This window comes from Notamacropus eugenii, chromosome 3, assembly GCF_028372415.1.
Source record: "Notamacropus eugenii isolate mMacEug1 chromosome 3, mMacEug1.pri_v2, whole genome shotgun sequence".
NCBI lineage: Eukaryota > Metazoa > Chordata > Mammalia > Diprotodontia > Macropodidae > Notamacropus > Notamacropus eugenii.
This window is the reverse complement of record NC_092874.1, coordinates 443,227,232-443,246,984: the sequence shown is the minus strand read 5'-3', so window position 1 is coordinate 443,246,984 and position 19,753 is coordinate 443,227,232. Positions and strand designations below refer to the sequence as shown.

The 19,753-nt window shown below is 38.6% G+C and overlaps 1 protein-coding gene across 4 annotated transcripts in view; it reads left to right on the top strand.

The window, feature by feature from the left end:
* LOC140497550 (contactin-4-like) overlaps window positions 1–19,753 on the top strand; it is a 588,779-nt gene that overhangs the window by 551,668 nt on the left and 17,358 nt on the right. For 3 of the 4 annotated variants that reach the window (XM_072598641.1, XM_072598639.1, XM_072598640.1), the window contains exons 14-19: window positions 2,575–2,695; window positions 6,918–7,076; window positions 10,383–10,532; window positions 12,166–12,236; window positions 15,637–15,871; window positions 19,590–19,705. In XM_072598641.1, the coding sequence (XP_072454742.1) occupies window positions 2,575–2,695; window positions 6,918–7,076; window positions 10,383–10,532; window positions 12,166–12,236; window positions 15,637–15,871; window positions 19,590–19,705 (852 nt within the window). The remainder of the gene's footprint in view (window positions 1–2,574; window positions 2,696–6,917; window positions 7,077–10,382; window positions 10,533–12,165; window positions 12,237–15,636; window positions 15,872–19,589; window positions 19,706–19,753) is intronic. The other variant, XM_072598642.1, reaches the window with a different exon arrangement.

Genomic DNA, 19,753 nt, shown 5'->3' with positions numbered 1-19,753 from the left:
ATAAAATAACAGCACCTACATCACAAGTTGTTGAATCAAATGAGATTTTATATACATGTATATGTATATATATATGCATATATGTGAATATGTATATATAAAGAGAGAGATAATTGATGTTGACATTGGTGTACAAACCCTAATGTGCTAAGTACATACTATTTTTATTATCCATCATAATGTAAACTCTTTGGTGACAGAGACTGGTTTTGCTTTTTCTTTAGATTCTCAGTGCATATCACAGTGTCTGGAATTTAGTAAGCTTTTAATAATGCTTATGGATTGTTCAAAGACTAGGTTCAGTGTCCAGGGCCTTACTCCTAGATGGGGTCTTAATGGTCATAGTTATGATGTTCTAGATAGGCTCAAGAAGGGTAAAAGGCCTACTGTTAGAGGCCTGGTCCTGAGTGAGATCATAGAGATGAGGCCCCTGATACCTGAGGTTCTGGTCATGGATTGGGTCATGGAGGTAAGAGGTCTTGTGTCAGACAATCTAGTCCTAGACAGGTACAGGATGTCTCATCAAAATTTAGTAGGAGGATAAGGTCCTCCCTCTCCTCCATCTCTACTGGGAATGAACATAAGATGGCATTCTAGTCTTGGACAGCAATGGCAACTCTACCTAATTCCAGATGATGGTAATGGAGAACCATTCCCTGAACAGGACAAGCACTAGGACTAACCATGCACGCCTAGTCTAGAAAGATAGCCCTAGGAGGCCCAGCACCTTGTTGATGGCTTTCACCATTGATGGTCATCAGTTTCTCTCTTGCCTTTCCAGTGTTTACTGTATCATGGAGCTTACTAGCTCCTTATCAAGCACAATTAATCTAATGAAAATGTTGGTGTTAATATTTTCCTTAGGATTTCTTTTTTTCTAGGCAGAACCTGATTTAATTAGGGTTAAGTTTTATTAGCATGAGTTCACACATTAGCTCTATATAGTTTGCATTTCACTAGAGGACCGTTGGGTATTTGATTGTTTGTGGAGGGTGGGAGACTGCCTATGAGAACACTCCTATAGATCTTAAGTTATAGTCTTAAAGAATGTCTCAGGAGACGTCTAGAAGCCGTAACTCGCCAAAAGTCACAGAGTCCATATGTATCACAAGCAGGACTTGAACTCCTATTACTGATTACAAGACCAACTGGAGGCATTATAACATACCATCTTTCTACCATAGGAGTATTGAGAAATACCCCCAAACCCTTGCCTGGGTACGATTCCCCCACTTCACTTAAAGCCAACTATCAGAGCCTGTACTTGTGACCCCAACATCCAGGACAAAAAAGAAATCTCTGATCTGGGAGACTACCACAGATATCTCTTTATGAGATTTTTCTCATATATGTATCTCTTAAGAAATCTCTTTCCCCAAGTACAAGTGGAAAAGTTGCTTTCATGTGAAAACTCAGCCCCATTCTCCAGGAGCTGGAATCTGCATCATTTCACTGGCCCATTTGGACATAATTTAGCATGGGTTTAATCACCGTCCTGGTTGCCACAGAGGAAAATTTCATCTCTCATTATTGTTCCTGGTAGAGGTGAATGTGATGAAGCAAACTGAAAGAAAGAAAGCAAAAGAATTATGTTCATTCCCAGTAGGGATGAGGGAGAGGGAGAACCTGGCCCTCCTGGAAAACTGATGAGATGGCAAGTCCCAATCTCTGCTGACTTCTGCCTTCTCTTATTCATGGAAACTCAAATCCCAGGGGAAAGCGATTCTAAGACATTGCCTTTTAACTCTTGGATTGAGGAGGAGAAAGTATGACTTCATTATCTGTACTATCGAATTATTTCATGTCCATGGCAGATGTTTTCAATTATTCAGTATAAATCAGACTTCAAGGTTTATCAGCATTCCTCAATTAAAATGCCACAATCCTCAGCCTCCCAAGAAGGCATCCCTTTCAGCTTATTAAGAGCCTACCACTAGTGAATGGTATAGAAATATTTCTGAGCTAGGTAGACATACATGCAGTGATGTAATTAGATCTATTCATCTGCTAATCAAACATGCATTTGGCATTCAGAAAACAAATTAGCCCCATTCCACATTAGGGGATGTAAGATTTTCCTCAGGGAACAGGGGCTCTCATAATCTTTTAATACACAAATGTGAGCAGTCAAAAACACTAGCTATAAGACAGAAATCTGTGCAGTAAAATGCTGATGTCTCCAAATTGGGGTTCATTTCCATTTTCCAAATAAATGTGAATAGTCTGGAAGATATGAGAATACCAATGAAGGCTATAAATTGTGTGGATGGATGGAGAATTAGGGCTTAGACAGAGCTGCCCTTGATATAAGTTTAGGTGAGTCACTTGCAAATGGCAAACTGTTTAAGTGACCCAAATCAGATTTCTCTGGTCTCTTCGAAGTTACATTTTGGAAATGTTAGTGTTCTTATCTCCCAGGCAGGCTCACATATTTTTAATAGGCCATAGCTTGCATTACTAATGTTTTCATCAGCCAGTGTAAAATAAATCCATTAGTCACAGTGTCCTTCATGTGATAATGATATTTAGAGCTCATTAAAAAGTAATTGTAGCCACTTTTCTCTACTTTATCAGCAGGATTCAGCTGGTGATTTGATGATCCGAAGTATCCAGCTGAAGCATGCTGGGAAATATGTCTGCATGGTACAAACAAGTGTGGACAAGATATCAGCAACTGCAGACCTGATTGTAAGAGGTATTTAGATTTTTAATGTCCTAAAAATATTTTTTTTTTACAATATCATTTCCAGTGTGGGTTTTCATAGCTATCCATTTAAATCCCAATGGTTTATAATTACTGTGAATGGTAAACTAGGAAACCCTATGCAACAGAGATTTAAAACAGTATGTAGCAGCATGCAAAAATGTATGGAGGTTTGGAGGAAGGTGGCATTTCTGTTCCTGATACGGTATTGTCAGAAATTGCCCTGAGCATTCATTATGTTTTTCCCCCCATGAAAATGGTTCCTGTGGGTACACCAAATCAAGCTGTTGGAGTTAATATTACCTTCCTAGGCAACGCTGGATTAACAAAAACAAATGGAGTGATGCTGAGATATCAAGCAGTGGGCTTGGATACCTTGTTTGGGCTCAGACAAGTTGGAGCTTTAGACCACTAGCCCAGCAATACCTTGGATCAAGAGTGTCTAGTTTGGGGGAAGTTAAATGAATTGGTTCATCCTGCTTAGGCACCACTTTTTCCATAGCTGGCAAGAGTTCCTCCAGTTTTCTTAAAATGGCTTTGGAATGGGCTAAGACCTAGTCTCCTTGTATTGGATAAGTGAACCAGAGATGAAAATCAAGAAGGAAAGGCTGTACAATTCTAGGTCCACTCGGGATGTTTTCTGGAGTCTGTTAGAACTTGGCAATAACAGCTTAGGGAGAAGGTAGCAACTGAACCAACCAGGAAGGAACTGAACCCAAATGAACTGCAAATGCCAAACCTGAATTAACCATGCACATCTTCTTCTTTTAGTCAAACAAATTTAAGACAAAAATTACAGTGAAACCACATCATACCAAAAACAGACTGATCAAAACAACTTCTGAAATGAAGCCTTCTTCAGTTGAACTGTATGCTTCCAACTACATCTTGGAGACCAAGAGGAGAAGGGTCCATTATATATATACATAGATGTATATTTATATGGATATAGATATATCTATCGATAACTATAGATATATACATGGTGAGGAGGGAGGGGCGAGAAGTGTTCAGAGATGGAGACAAAGAGGTGAGGAGAACTAAGACAGTGCAGGGGGCAATATCTTTATACACTGAGGCATGAACAAGGTCACATTTCCCCCAAACTAATGGATTCAGTTAAACCTGTTCTAAGTTCTGGGAGTATAAAGACAAAAAACTAAATACTGCCTGCCCTCAAGGTGTTTATATTCATAAATCCTTTCTAATAACAGCAAATATCTCTTTGATACCACCCAATTTAGGGGTAAGCATGAACAGTGAGATGTGCTCTAGGAAGAGCCACTAATTTTGTCCTTGGTCTGAATGTAGAAAATGATTACTGTTCATTTGTTTTTAAGCAAACCGGTATGATTTGTCTATTCTCCCCTCAGAGATAAAAGAATCCTGCCACCAAAAATTAAACCTCTCTTTAATTAGGATAATGTTCAGATCAGCAGCTGAAACACCAATAAATTAGACTATTAAATCTTTAAATTAGCAATACTTGACGTTCTTAAGTAATATCATCTACCTCATTTCACAGAAAATAACATTAAATACCAAGAGGAATTTGCAAGTACCAGTCTAAAAGAAAATTTAATCAGTGAATAAACCCAATAAATTACCATGCATTTATTTTTTAAACTACCCATAACCTCACATTTTATCTTCCTTGGATGGCTCTGTCTTCATGTCTTTTCTGTTGAAGTGGGGTCCCTACCAGAATTTCTTCCCCTAGGATCTGTGAACTTTTTAAAAAAGAACTTTGACAATCATATTATAATTTTCTTTGTAATAGTATCTATTGTATTTTATTCATTTAAAAGCATTTTTACTAGAAGAGCCATACGTTTCACCAGACTACCAAAAGAATGGTCATACACACACACGCACACACACACACACACACACACACACACACACACACACACACACACACACACACCACACACCACACACCACATACCACACACACACCTTAAGACCCTCAGTTATACCCTTGAGGTTCACTCCAGTGAAACAGATAGCTATGCCAAGGAAGCAGCAAACCACAAGGTCTCTCTCAAAGATCCTACTGGTTTGGAGGGCAAAGTTCAAACCTCCCTCTAAGGCTCTGAGACCAAGTTCTCTTTTAGTCTGAAGGGTAAACAGGTACACCCCAAATTTCAAAAGAGGGCCCTTAAGAGAACACAAATGAAGTAACTTCCCCAAAACAAAGTTAGCAAACCAGTAGCAAGGACATAAACTTCACTTTTCGAAAAACCTGAAGCCACCAGCACACAAGAAGTAGAAAGGGCTCCTCTGAACAGCCAACCTCAGACCTCCTGGCTTGATAGCTTTCCATCTTCTCTGTGTGCCTCTGTGGCACCTATGGATTTACTCCTTTCAGGGACTGGGTCTAGAGCAATTTTCTCTTTGTGATTCTCAGCTTTTTAAAGGCCACTGCAGCCGCCTCTGTAAAGAAAAGACGGAAAGCAGAGGATAGAAAGGCACTGTCAACAACTCGGGTTTATCTCTGTAATAAGGGTCCTGGGAAGCTGAGGTGACCACTGCCCCCTCTCAGGGATGGGAGGAAGGCATTCTCAAATGTCACAGTGGAAAATGAATCAGCCTGAGGTTGCACACTCCAACCAGGCGGAGAGAGGAGAGTCATTTGTGTTTCACCTGGGCTTTGGTCAAATGGGTTTCTGGCTCATTTCATTTTATTTTTAAGGGAGTTAAATCCAGAATACCAGATAAAGAAGGTGAGGGTCCATCCCAGGGCAAAGTCTGGCTTCTGGAAATCTCCATTAAACTCTTTGTGACCTTGTTAAGTCTCAGTTTTTACCTGCCCAAATGACCCAGCCCAGTGGCTTTTCAACAGGGCAGGGATTAGGAAGGACCTAGCAAGGCCTTTATCCTCATTCAAAGATTATGGATTTGAGAATGGTAGGATAAGAGCCTCTCACAATCCCCTCGCCTCCTGAGGCAGACACCGGTGGCTTATTAGAAATCATTTTCACTGCCTGTAAGAGATTTTTAGGTTGCACATTAGTTCAGATTTTGGCCCGGGACATATTTTATGTTGGCCTGCCCATGGGGACAGAGGTTCTCTGTTGTTTCATTATTTCTGGACCATTGTTGGAATCTGATTTTCTTCTTTTGAATGGATTAAGGGTATAGGCAGAAATAATGAACTCCATGCTGATAAGCTTAGAAATACAGGTTGACCTGCAGGCACTGTGGAAATGAGGGTCTTGTTAGCAGGGGCTTTGGAGATATAAAACAGTCTCAAGATGATTGAATACTGAACAGACACATAGTCACATACAAACACATACACACACACACCAGTTGTAGCAGTTATTTCTGTAGTATTTAAGCAATGAGAGGGCAAAGATTACTCTGTGACTGTTGGGGTTCTGTTCTGCTTTGTTTTGTTTCCATTTCAACTAGTATTTATTAAGTACTCCTTTGTGCTGCCAAGAAAGGCAGCATGGTGTCAAGGATGGAAGGCCATCCTTAAAATCAGGAAGACCTCATTTCAAATCCTGCCTCTCATACACATTGGCTCCGTGACCCTGGAAAAGTCATTTAACACCTCCTCTCCTTCTAGGCAACTCTGTAAGCTGCACAGAGGGTGCTAGCCTACAAGGGTAGAGGGAGTTTCCTTTTCTTGGAGTTCCTTGTGCCCAACAAATCATAGGTCCAATTCCCATCCCTATATGCAAGATATAGAATATATAGGCAATGTAGACTAGAGAATAATTAACCATCCTCAGAACCAAGAAGACCTGGGTTCAGGTTCTACCTTTGATAAAGATTATCTGTGTCAATTATCCTTTTAGTGCCACCAGGCAAGTCCTAAGCACTGTAGAATAGGTGGCTAATTGAATCAGTACAGGAAGGTTTCCTTGTCAAAATTTACATAACTCTAAAGTTCAGTCCAAAAAGAGAAAGCATAAGGCATAATGTTAGGCACTGGAGATACAAAGACAAAATTAAATCATGTTCCATCAGTTAACACACTACTGGGAGAAGCAAGTAGAACATGTAAACATAAAAAATACAAAATATTCATGAATTAATTTTGGGGTGGGGAGGTTGCTAACTGAGTGAATTGACTTGGGGATCACACGAATAAGACAATTTTTCTTCTTTCTAATTTAGGTTGCCTTTTTATGTATCATACTCCCACAGTCTGGCCTCAGTTTAGAGAATTTTATCATCTGTGATCTATCTCTTCTCTCAGGTCCACCAGGTCCACCAGAGGCTGTGACTATCGATGAAATCACAGATACCACAGCCCAGCTGTCTTGGAGGCCGGGTGCAGATAACCATAGCCCCGTCACGATGTATGTTATTCAGGCCAGAACTCCATTTTCTGTGGGCTGGCAGGCAGTCAATACAGGTAACTTGGGGTAGCAGCCATTGGGAAGTGATCTGTACATGGAGATCAAGTGACACAGCAAATCACTCCTTAAACAAAGTGACCTCCTGAACCTAGCCTGATGTCCAGGGCTATGGAAAAGAAGCCTTTCACTTAACCTCAATAGCTGGCTGAGATTATATATGTATACACACACATGTATATCTGTATATGTGTATGCTTGTGCATACATGCGTGTGTGCATACACATATATGTATATGTGTGTACAGGCATGCATATGGGTATACATACATGTATATGCACATATAGTGTTTAATTTATATTTAAAACCAAAACATATATAATATATACACATATGTGTACATATGTGTATATGTGTGTGTATATATGTGTATAAGTGAGTGTTTTAAACTGTGATTCTGTGACAAAATTTCTCTCTAAAATGGACAAATTGGGAATTACATGCATTTCCCCCCCATATATATACATATATGTATGTGTATATCTGTGTAGCTATAGATCCACTTTATAGGGAAGTTTTGATACAGAACCACAGTTTAAAATCCAAACAAACAAAAACCTGATTTTATTGACACACTTTCACTGAATTAACTGCATTTTTTAATATACAAAATCAACATAACAAGTCAAACAAATGAATCATTGAAGCATTGGGATCTTAGATGTAGACATGGATGGGACCCTAGTGTCCATCTAGGATTCTCTCATTTTATAGATGAGAAAATCGAAGCAGGCCCCAAAAGATATACTAACTTCTCCAGTCACAATGTAGCAAACAGTGAAACTGGAACCTGAGCCCTGGTCATCTGACTCCAAGTCCAGTACTCTTTCTACGACCTGAAGAATTAATGAAGATAGTGGTTTGGATGGCTTTTACCCAATAGCTCCTGGCTAAATCCATGATCTAGAGTGGGTATTTTGGTGGATTCAAGACCCAGGTTCATTGGTTTTCCTGGGCTCATGGTGCTTAGGTATTCAATGTTTATTTGAACACTTTTTCTCAGATGTCTGGTTGCTAGAATGTTGAGTCATTCAGTTTTCAAGTGTGGAATGGTTAACTCTTCAGTTTTAACCATTAACTAATGGTTAATGAAAGCATTAACTCTTCAGCACAGACAATGGGTTGTAGCATAATGGAACCAAGAGAATCCATGTACGGGGTTCTGCTCTGACATTTATTGGTAATGATCTTGGGCAAGCCATTTAACTTCTCTCAACCTCCATTTCCTCATCTCCAAAATGTAAATAAGGGATACTGACCCGCAGCCACTACCTCACAGTGTTATTTGTTTGTGGTATAAACCCTACAAATCTTAAAGTGCTATGTAAATAGGAATTATTTTTTTTAAAGCCAAAGAAAAACAAAGTTTATTAAAGATTCGCCATGCTGGGTTGACTCTGAAGCATCTGTAACTCTTGTATTCACAAGCAGGTCAGATAGAATCTCAACTAGACAGAGTCTGTGCTGGATTGAATCTGAGGGCCTTCATGGAGGCGAGATGGAACTTAAATATAGAAAAAGACTGTGGGAGGGATCTGGGGGTGGTCTGGTAGTCTAGGGTGATGGGAAGAGGGATTTAGGGAGGGTCTTGAGAAGAAGTCCAAGGAGGACCTCAGTGGAACTGGGGTGACTGGTCAAGGGTTGGACACAGCTGAAGGTAATCAGGAGATATCAGACAATAGAAGGCTTGGGTGGGAAGCAGGTGAATTAGGAGTTATTTTTATAATTATTGTGAAAACGTCATAGAACTGGGAGTCAGAACTAACTTTTACTCCTGATCCTATCATGCACTAATGAAGTGAGATCTTTGGCAAAACCCGTCATTTGTCTGTTCGTCAGTTTCCATCTTTGTGAAACGGAAAGGATAAGTTCCGATCTGCCTCCCTCAAAGGACTCATACAAGTTTCATCTGAGTAAATATATATGAACACATCTAGTCATTGTGAAAAATTCTACCCAACAATGCAGATTGTAGTCAGTATGTGACTTATCAGGCAAGTCCTCCTGAGACAGAGAAGGTATGGAATTTGCACTGGGTTCCACAGCTAACAAGTACAGAATAAAATAAAATACAATAAACCCTTATTAAGCATTTACTAAATGCCAGACACTGTACTAAATACTGGAAACATAAATAAGAAAAAGACAGAGAGTCCCTGCCTTCCAGGAGTCCAATGCTTGGCACATAGTATGTATTATATAAATATTAGCTATTATTATTACAATCAAATTAGAGAAGACAGCACACAAAAGCAAGCTGAAGGGGGGGAGGGGAAGCAAAAGGTACCCAGTGAAGGGATATGATCATGGTGGAGTCAAAACTAGGCAGTACAGCTGGTAGAAAATGAAGAATTTTCTATTCTTCTGGACTCTCTTTAAAGTGAAGTTTGAGAACTTTTATACTCCACTCTCTAGCCCTCCAATCAAAAGGACTGCGGTAACAGGATATTAATAAGGTATATCAAAGGAAGGATTTGAACTTCAGTATTCCTAACCCCACGCCCATCACTTTATCCCACTCGACCACACTACATATTCATGTATATGAAAATATTTCTAATAATACAAAGTGCTATAAAAATAAAGTAGTATTATTAATCTACCTCCAATGACCATTATAATGATCCATACCATCAAACTTTAAAGTCTGGACCATAACAGACAACCTGGAGGTAGAGTGTGTGTCATTATCCTCATTTTACCAATGAGAAAACTGAAGCTAAAAGAAATTAAATGACAGGGTCATTTGACTAATAAGCATCACAACCAAAACTCATCGTCAGGTTGTCTTCATGCCATTCTACCATAATCCACTGGGCTGTCCTGAGCAAAACAGCCATCCCATTAACACACTTGGAAACTTGCTAAATCAGCATTCCAGTGCTGAGATCTGGTCAGTGCTATCTCACATAGTGCTTGCCAGAGGTCTGTGATCTCACAGATGGGAGCATTCCCTCTGACAATGCCAATCCTAACCCATGCCCTCCTGCCTAACCTATGTCACTCTTGCTCATATCTGCCAATAAGTTCACCACAGAGAAGCTCTGCCCAATTTTCTGAGGGGCATCACATTCTTTTTACCTTAGGACAATGCCAATAGAACACACTAGTCATGTCTCAGGTTATCTCTGATTCTCACCACCCTACCAGTCCCTCCTTTTCCATTCATGTTTCCTTTATGCCATCCTTTACACCAATCCTCCTACATAATTCTTTTTCTCATGCCACATCACTTCTGCCCACCATATTCTACCCCATTGCCAAAGAAATAAGTGAAAAATTATCCATCTGTGCTCTCTTTCAGTCCCAGAACTCATTGATGGGAGGACATTTACTGCTACTGTGGTGGGCCTGAACCCTTGGGTTGAATATGAGTTCCGTGTCGTTGCGGCTAACACCATTGGAATTGGAGAACCAAGTCGACCGTCAGAGAAACAAAGAACTGAGGAAGCCCGTAAGTATCGCCCAGAATTGCTAACCTAGTGTTTCCAGTGTTCTTAGACTGTTTTCTGCGGAGAAATGGTTTAATTTTTGATACATTTTGGCTATAAGGAGGTGCTGTGTTAGCTCACCCTTCCCTTTGAGAGATTATAATGGCCAGAAAGCAAGCTAGTCAAGAAGCAGCTTAGCAGAGCAGATGAGGTCTCAAAGCAAGTGTTCTGTTCTCTCACTAGACACCATCCCATGCTACGTTTGCAGATGCATCTTTATTGGCCTTCCTCCCAGAGGCGCTGACTTTTTCTTCACCTGTACTCTAGCCTTAAACACCCTTCTAACAGTGTGAAAAAAAAATCTATTCCAAATAAGGTCATCGCCTCACAATCACTAATGCCACAGAATAACAATTCTACAGATAAATTTTTTTCACTGACATTTTCTTAGTGCATAAGCTTCTTCTAGGAAAGAGGCATCAAAACATCCTGTCAATTCAGTCAGCAGTTTGGCCTGACTTTCTATGTGCTTACGTCCAGCTTTCAGCCTGAGGCAGCCCTGGTTCATGGGGCCATCCCCAGGAGATCAAGGAAGCACAGGGTGAGCAGAAAAGAAATGAATCGGAGCTATTTATAGCCCCATTATTTTTCTCCATGTGTAACTTCTTCTTGTGTCCAAGTGTGGGTCTGAACAGTCCATCCAAGAGCCCGTCGACTCCGTATGTGCTTATAGAACTATGCCAAGGTCTGTTTCATTAGCATTGTCCAGGTGGAAATGTACAGCTTTCCCCCCAAAACAGGACCAGATTTATTTAAATCCTGGTTTGATTCATCTTGTCGTCACAGGCTCGTTTATTTTTTACAGTGTTGATTTTGAATTTTTATTTATTAGCATTATTGATTTATCCCAATAATTCTGAGGAAGAGGAAACCAGTATCATCTCCCCTCTTTTACAGAGAAAACAGGGGTCCAAAGGGATTAAACCCAGTGAGCCAGTGATCAATCCCTGTCCATCACATCCTTCAAGACCTGGCTCAAAATTCACCTTCAGGAAGTCTTCCCTGTTTAATTCTACCCCAACTCTGATTACTCCTGTACTATGGAACCCTGCTGCATTTACACATTCAGTCTGTACTGTAGCATTCTGACCTCATTGGTGTGCTTTGCGATGGATCTCGTGTTACGGGTATTTATATATGTCCCATCATCCCATCTAGAATGTGAGCCCCTAGAGGACAGGGCTTGTATTTTCCATTTTTTCTGTAAACCTCCACAGTGCTGAGTAGTACTTAATAAATGCTTAACTACTTAATTAGAACCTGAATCTCAGTCCTTTCCTCATCACATGGAACCACTCAGATTTTTGAAACATAGTGACTTTTCAACCAGACATTTCAAACAAACATCTGTACCTTGTCCAACTGGAAACAGGTAATGAATAACAATTTCCTTGGCACATTTCACTTTCTAATGGTGACCCAAAACCACTCCTTTGATGATTCAGTCTCTGGTCTCTGCAGTAGTTCAAGGACTTCCCATCACTGCCCCTATACATCATAGTAGCTGTTTGGAGACAGTCCCATGAAGTAGCTGACCTTCATGGAATTTGGTTGTCTTTTCCCCATGACCTAACTTGTTTTTTGTCTTCTGCGCAGTCCCCGAGGTCACCCCAGCTAACGTCAGTGGAGGTGGAGGCAGCAAATCTGAACTGGTCATAACCTGGGAGGTAAATAAATCACAGGGCAAAGGGAACATAAATTAATTGGATCTCTTATATTATTTCTCTCTTTGCAAAGCATTGCCATAAAGTTCCCATTCCCTCTCTGCTGGGCAGCTGGAAGGGCATTGGAGGTGCTCAACCTCCCTGACATATTGCTAATGGTCAGTGCAGAAAGACTGCACCTGCCCAAGCAAGTGTCGAAGCAAGTTTTTTAATGCGATTCATCATGAAAAAACAACCACAGAAGTGAGAGGGGAGAAATGCAAGTGAAAAATATGAAAGGAGACTGGTGCTGAGAAAATCATTTTTTTCTTTTCTTCTTGAATTGCTGTGTGATAGATTGAATTAAAATGAAAGTGAGCAATAGATCTGGCATACTGGCATGATTTCCTCGCCATTTGCTATTGGAAAATTTAATGCTGCCCCAGCCATCAGTTATGAGGGAATGTTTTAAGAAACCTGAAGGAAGGTTAGTCACCAATTTATTAAAAATTGATTTTTTAGGGGGACTTTCTAAAAGGTTTTCAATGCCGTTGAAGGATTCCAGACAATAGCCCTAGAAATTAAAATCCTCCATTTATCCAATGGGACAGCACCATTAGCTGCCATAGAAATCATTCACCCTCTAGCCACATGCTTCAACTACTGAGTTGAAAACCAGGCCCAAGAACTGAGAAGCCACTTACTCTCTGGTTTGCATTAAATCAGGGGGTTCTTTCATTGCAACAGTAGGATGGGCACTGTCTTACTTTTTCAAAACCCAAGGCTTTTGGGTGAAGATATGAATGTGACTGGGTTTGGCCTACCCATCAAAGCACCGAAAACTCCCCAGATAATATTCACATGTCAGATTCCCCAATCAGTGAGTACTATAGGTCAGGATTTCTTTTATCAGAGTGTTTTCTGAGTCTGCTGGACATTTGATATCTAATGTAGGCTGAGGGAAGATATGTGCTATCTGGTCAAATGATGATCAGCCCCAAAGGTACCAAGAGCTTGAAAAGGACCTTCAGAAAATATGCATTCAGATTTATACCTAGTGTTGTCTATTGGAATGAGTCCTGGAAAAGAAGTCAAAAGACCTACTGTTTTCTATTTCTGGCTTGGTCACTGAATTTCTATGCAAACTTGAATATTCTTTAGGGCACAGGGTCATAGATTTAGTGAAAAAGGATGTTAGAGGTCTCTAGTCCAAACCCTTCTTTTTTTTTCTTTTCTATAATACTAAAAGTGAAATCTCAGCTTCCTCCTATGTAAAATAACTTGATGGCCTCTAAGGTCCCTTCCATTGCCAACTCTCTCTTTCCTTTTTCCTACTCTGCTGACAGAGGTAGTATTGTGCACTTTTTTATTGTCAGAAAACCTTGGTTTAAGTTCTGGCTCTGCCACATTCTAGTTGGGTGATGATTGACAAGTCCCTTAATGCCCTGCACCTCAGTTTCCGGCAAAGTGAAGATTAACTCAGAAGTCTTTTTTCTCTTCTCACTACTATTACGGTCTAAGTTTAAGCTTAGTCCTCCCATAGTTGTTGTGTATATTTGTGGGAAGGAGGGAGCCAGGTTTTTAGAAAAACATTTTATATTAAAAGCCTTTGCCATGTTATCTATGAGTAGGAACCCAACCTGCCAATTCCAGCTAGAGAATACCATTATTTCTTCTTCTCCTCATCCTCGTCTTCGTTCTCTTCATTCTTTACTTCCTCCTTCCTTGGCACATGTGGTCCCTCTCTCCACTTGGGGCACCATACCCTTACATTGGGTGTTCTGGCTATAAGAATATAAGTTTTGGTTTCTTGTATTTTGTAAACTATTTGGGGGGTTGTGGGCTAGAATTTTTCAAGGTTTTCTTTTTTTTATGGAAAGCTGGGACAATTAAATTTTTGTCCTGCAGTTTTCATTTATGATTTCTTAAAATATAGCTCTTTAAAAAGAGCTTTTAAAAATTCTATTTTAATTCAAATGGAGCTACCTGACTAGCCTTTAGACCCAAATCACCCTGGTTTTCATTGAAAGGCCAATAATGACACCTCCCCTCGTGGCACACCACCCTCCCCTGCTTTGAGGGTCTTCTCCCAGATTAATATGTTTATGATGTAAACTAGGCCATCCTTTGTCTCAGTTCTTACCTAGCCCTTAGTCACTGAGTGAGTGTTGCCTCAGATAAACTGAGACCTGGGAAAGACCTTAATTTAGAAAGGCATCCTGAGCATCACCAGTCATCTTGACTTATATCCTGCCACTGGACTCTGATGACTCTAGAGGACAGGATGAGGCTGATGACTTTGGGCAGCTCTGCCTTAATTAAATCCAGTTCATTCAAAAGTCAAGACATTATGCTCTTGATACCATTGGTCCTCCTTGAGAACAAGAACTAAAACAAAGTGGATATAATCCACCTAGAACATAGATTATAGGATTGTTGATCATGGCTCGAAAACTGCAAGAGACCTTAGAAGTTATCTACTCTGACTCCCTATTTTTATAGAAAAAAGAAACAGACCCAAAGAGGTTAGATGCTCAGAATCACACAGATAGGAAGTGATTAAGGTTGGATTTGAACCCAGGACCTCTGATTCCAATTTAATCATTTTTCCTGCTGTACCACAATGTCTCTAACACAGAGTTATGAAAAAAATACTTTCTAAATCTTAAATTGCTGTAAGTCTGTTAAGTACTAATAATAGTAATAATATGTTAGAATATATTATTCTGTTAATAATATCTTAACAATATATAGTTAAAATATTTTTGATAATATTACTAACAGTTATATAGTCATAGTTATATACTTAGTCATAAGTAATAGCAATATACTGGGGATAATTGTTATTACTCTTAGTAATATACTATAGTGTATTATTAAAATATATTTTAAGTATTAGATACAATATGTAATATAAGAATATTTATAGTCTGTAGTATATTATTATATTATAATATAATGTTCTATAGTATACTTTATATGATATATTATCTACTATATTATATAAAATATAATAATATATTTTTATAATATACTACAGGTATATACATAGTTTATAATGCAATCATATTAATATACTATGGTATATTATTCCATAATATGCCATAGTATATTAATATAATTTTATTATAATGTATGTATGATACATAGATAATTATATACTAACGTACATGTTACTATTATTACTTCTTAACAGACATTAAACATATAATATATATCATCTATATCATATAACATATTAACAATATACTATTGTATATTACTAATAGTGATAATATAGGTACCAACAGTAGTAATCATAGTAAATTAAGAAAGTGAGGGAAAAATCTCTCCACCTTTCTGCCTAAAAAGTACACAGAAAAGGAGAAAATGATATCCCAAAAGATCCTTGCTAATTCTGAATACCCACTCTCTTCTTTACCAGACGGTCCCTGAAGAATTACAGAATGGAGGAGGTTTTGGGTATGTGGTGGCATTTCGACCTTTTGGCAAAGTGAGCTGGATGCAGACAGTGTTGGCTTCTGCAGATGCCTCCAGATATGTGTTCAGGAATGAGAGCCTGCCTCCATTCTCCCCCTATGAAGTGAAAGTGGGAGTCTACAACAACAAAGGAGAAGGCTCTTTCAGTCCAGTCACAGTGGTGTATTCTGCAGAAGAAGGTATGGGGCTGAGTGCAACCGAGCTCTTTTCTCCTCTGGTCACTGTCTTAATGTTTCATGGTTGATGTGTGATCTGATTTTTGATCTTAACAGCCATGAAAGACGCTGCATTGCATGTTTAAGTTAAAAAGTCAGAAGTAATTAAATCCTAAATTAGACACCCAAATCACATGGTTTTACTTAGTATACATGGGAATTTAATTGATAGTTTCAAAGCCTCATAAGATAGTCTCATAAGAGAGACGTGGTATAGTGGATAGAATATATACCTGACCTTGAAGCTATGAAGACCTGGCTTCTAGTCTCAACTATGATATATAGTGCATGTGTCACCCTGGATAAGTCCCTTAATCTTTCAGTCCCCTGGGCAGCTTTCTAAGACTAAAATTGAAGAGGTGCTGACCTGTATTGGTAGAGGGAGTTTCCTTATCCCAGACTTCCTTACGTTAACTGAATCATAAAACCAGTCCTTCTCCCATCATTATTAGTATAGAGTAATAAGCACTACGTGGAGAGCCCTGGGATCTAGTAAAAAATAATAGGATCATTATAACTCTCCAAATACTTTTGAAAGGGAAAAAAAAACATTGATCCAGTATTAGGTAGAAATGCCCCAAATGTTTATACCTAAAAAACTGGGAGTTAGGCTCCATAGTGGCAGTGTGGCTTAATGGATAGGGAGCTGGGAAGATCTAGATCCAAATTATGCCTGACATACTGATTTTGTGAGCCTCAGCAAGTCATTTAACCTCTCAGCATCCCTCAGTTACCTCTATAAGATCATAAATATTCATAGAAAGTGCCCGTCTCCACTGAGAGAAAAAGTTCCTCTCAGAGATTCTTTACGCTGATGACTCCAAGTCCAACATTCTATCTATCATACTATACTTGCCTCTGGTTTTTATTATGATGGTCTAGAGTAATGATTCTTAACCTTTCTTGTGTTATGTACCTTTTAGGAGTCTGGTAAAGACTATGGACCCAGTTTCAGAATCATATTTTCCAATGAATAAAATAAAATCTATGGAATCACAAATAAAAATAGCTATATTGAAATAAAGATGTAAATGTTCCTTCATCTCAGTTCATGGACCCCTGAAATCTCTCCATAAATGTAGGGTTAAAAACCTCTAAAGGCTTGAACTGCTTGGCAGAGTGGGTAGCATCTACCAAAATCACTCTTTTGAAAGGGAATTGATAGCTGCATGGACATGGTACTTGAGTTTAACCTCTAGATCTTTTCCTAAGGTCCATTGCTTATATGGAGCTGAGGGAATCAGTACCACTGAATCAAATGCATACATTCAATAATAAAATTCCATCCACAAAGAGATCTATTTGCCCCTGAACAAACATATATAACTGCTCAGAGATGGGCATCCCAAATGCTTTTGGCCTAAACATCTACATCAGGGCTCATGTAGAGAAAGCCTGTCATAGGAGATGATCATGTACCAAAAGTCCAAGAGACATAATTTCTAGGTAATCATCTTATTAATTATGGTTAGAAAATAAATAATAAAAGAATGGTCATCTGACTTTCTCTCAATCAATCAAAGATCTCTCATGAGGCCTTTGGATGCTTATATACCTTTGGAAGAATGGGTGCTCCCAACAAACAGAAATCAACTCTGATTGGTTAACAATTAATGAGAGAATGAATATTACAATGAAAAGTGTGCCTAGTCTAACGAGTGGCTAGATATGTGACTGGTTATGTCACTCTTACTCCTCTCTACCCAGACCACCTGCAAGTTAGGGCAATCGAGACAAAGGAATCTATCCCCCACCCAAGCCTGTCTGAGCAGAAGACAATGGGCCAGAATTCTCCTAGATTAGATTCTCTTTATAAGGTTTAATAGTTGGGTGGGGTAAGAATTCCACCTAGATAATATGGTCTAACTAGGGTATATTTTTGGGCAAAGTCAGAAATATTCCTGAGAAACTAGACTTTGAATGAGGAAATAGGAAGGGGGAAAACACCTGAATTTTCCCCCTGCCCCTTGTATGAATTGGTTATTAACATAAGAGAGAACTAATTATTTCTCTGATGCAATCCCTTCAGTGAATGACTAACTGATATGACAAACATTTCATTAAGGGTTTCATAAGCCTGTGGGGCTTATGATGTGAAACAATGTAAGGGAAAAGGAGAGAAAGACTGACCAATGCATTGACAAGCCCAAAAGAGAATAGTTCCCTTTGGTCAGTAGACCTTACAGATAAAAGATGCAGAGTGAAAAAGCAAATAGTAAAAAGAATAAAATCGTCCATTTCATAGGTCCACCAAATCTTAAGGCTCAAAAGTCTCATCTCATACATGAAGCTGTCTGGTTCTCTGGAAACATCTGAGGCAGCCCTCTGATCTGGGTGTGATCTCAGAGCAGTTTCCAGCTAACTGACTTCTCTGGTTCAGATCACTTGTAGAGATTCCCTTTCTTGCTAAAAATCTCTTACAAAATTAGTCCTAACACAATTTTAAATTTATTTTGCCAATAACCAAGTCAATTTGTGAGAGTCAGTTCAAACCTTATGTCTCTACTACTAGAAATTAAATTTGGAACCTTTTAGACCAGAGAATTTACATTTTTAGGTCAGCCAATTGTTATATGGATACATCTAAGAAAGTGAAATATGAACTGAAAATTAGAATGCAGCTTTTATATTGGCATTGTCCATTCCCCCATTCGGAGGTTGAGATTCTACTAAGGAACATTAGTAATAACAGAATGTTTTTTACAAGAAGATGGACTCTAATGAATTCTCTCAAAAGTTGTCATATTAATTACAATTGTAACAAAAGATGTTGGAATGGAATGCATAAATATATAATTTAAGATTTTTTAATTTATTATAATATTATATTATAATATATTATTTATTCTTTAATTTAATATATAGTTTATTAAATAGATTATTTATAATAAAACATTTTCAACTTCTAGCCAGGTTCAAATGAATAACACCAAGTAAAAGTGTATCTCTCTTTAGGTGGATATCTCTTTAAGACATTTATATGATAGACCACAACCAGTCTTTTTTTGAGATAACCAACTGTGCTGAAATTCTTTTCATTAACACAGAACTGAGACAGTTATGATATACAACCTCACTAAATAACAGAATTATGTCTTGGTGTCACAAGTCTTTACATCATTGCCTAATTATCCCCATACTATTGTGAGAAATTAAAGGACCTTATCTTACACAGGAATATATAATAACAGACAGATGACATGGCTAAATGCCCATTTACTTAGTAGATTATAATACAGAAAGGACTAAAATTCTAGGCTAAGTAGCTCAAATCTTATACTTGTATTTTACTATAGTGACTGAGATGTGCTCCAATATTAGCCTACAAAGTTTTAATATTGTGTTAATACTGATCACCTAACATGATTTTAAATTTGCCATAAAAGGAGAGGGATAACTATACAGTAAGAGGAAAATGTTCCCCTATCTTGATGTCAGTTCCAGACCAGAGTCATATAGATAGCCAGTTGTATTGAGCCAAGTGGGATAAGAAATCCTCCTCAATCAGATCATCCAGGTAGGGTAAATTTGGGGGCAAGATCAGGAATGTTCTTGAGAGATTGGACTTTGAATAACGAAATAAGAAGGAGAAAAAAACAGGATCCCTGGTATTAACTGGTTATTTATATAAGAGAAATAATTATTTCAGTCAAGATTAAAACTTTTTTATGTCCTTCCACAGAACCCACTAAACCACCACCTAGTATCTTTGCCAGAAGCCTCTCTGCTACAGACATTGAAGTTTTCTGGTCCTCTCCCCTAGAGTCATTTAGTAAAGGACGGATACAGGGTTATGAGGTAAGAAAAATGCACTTGCTTTGACTCTGGTGAATAGGTCATTTTAAC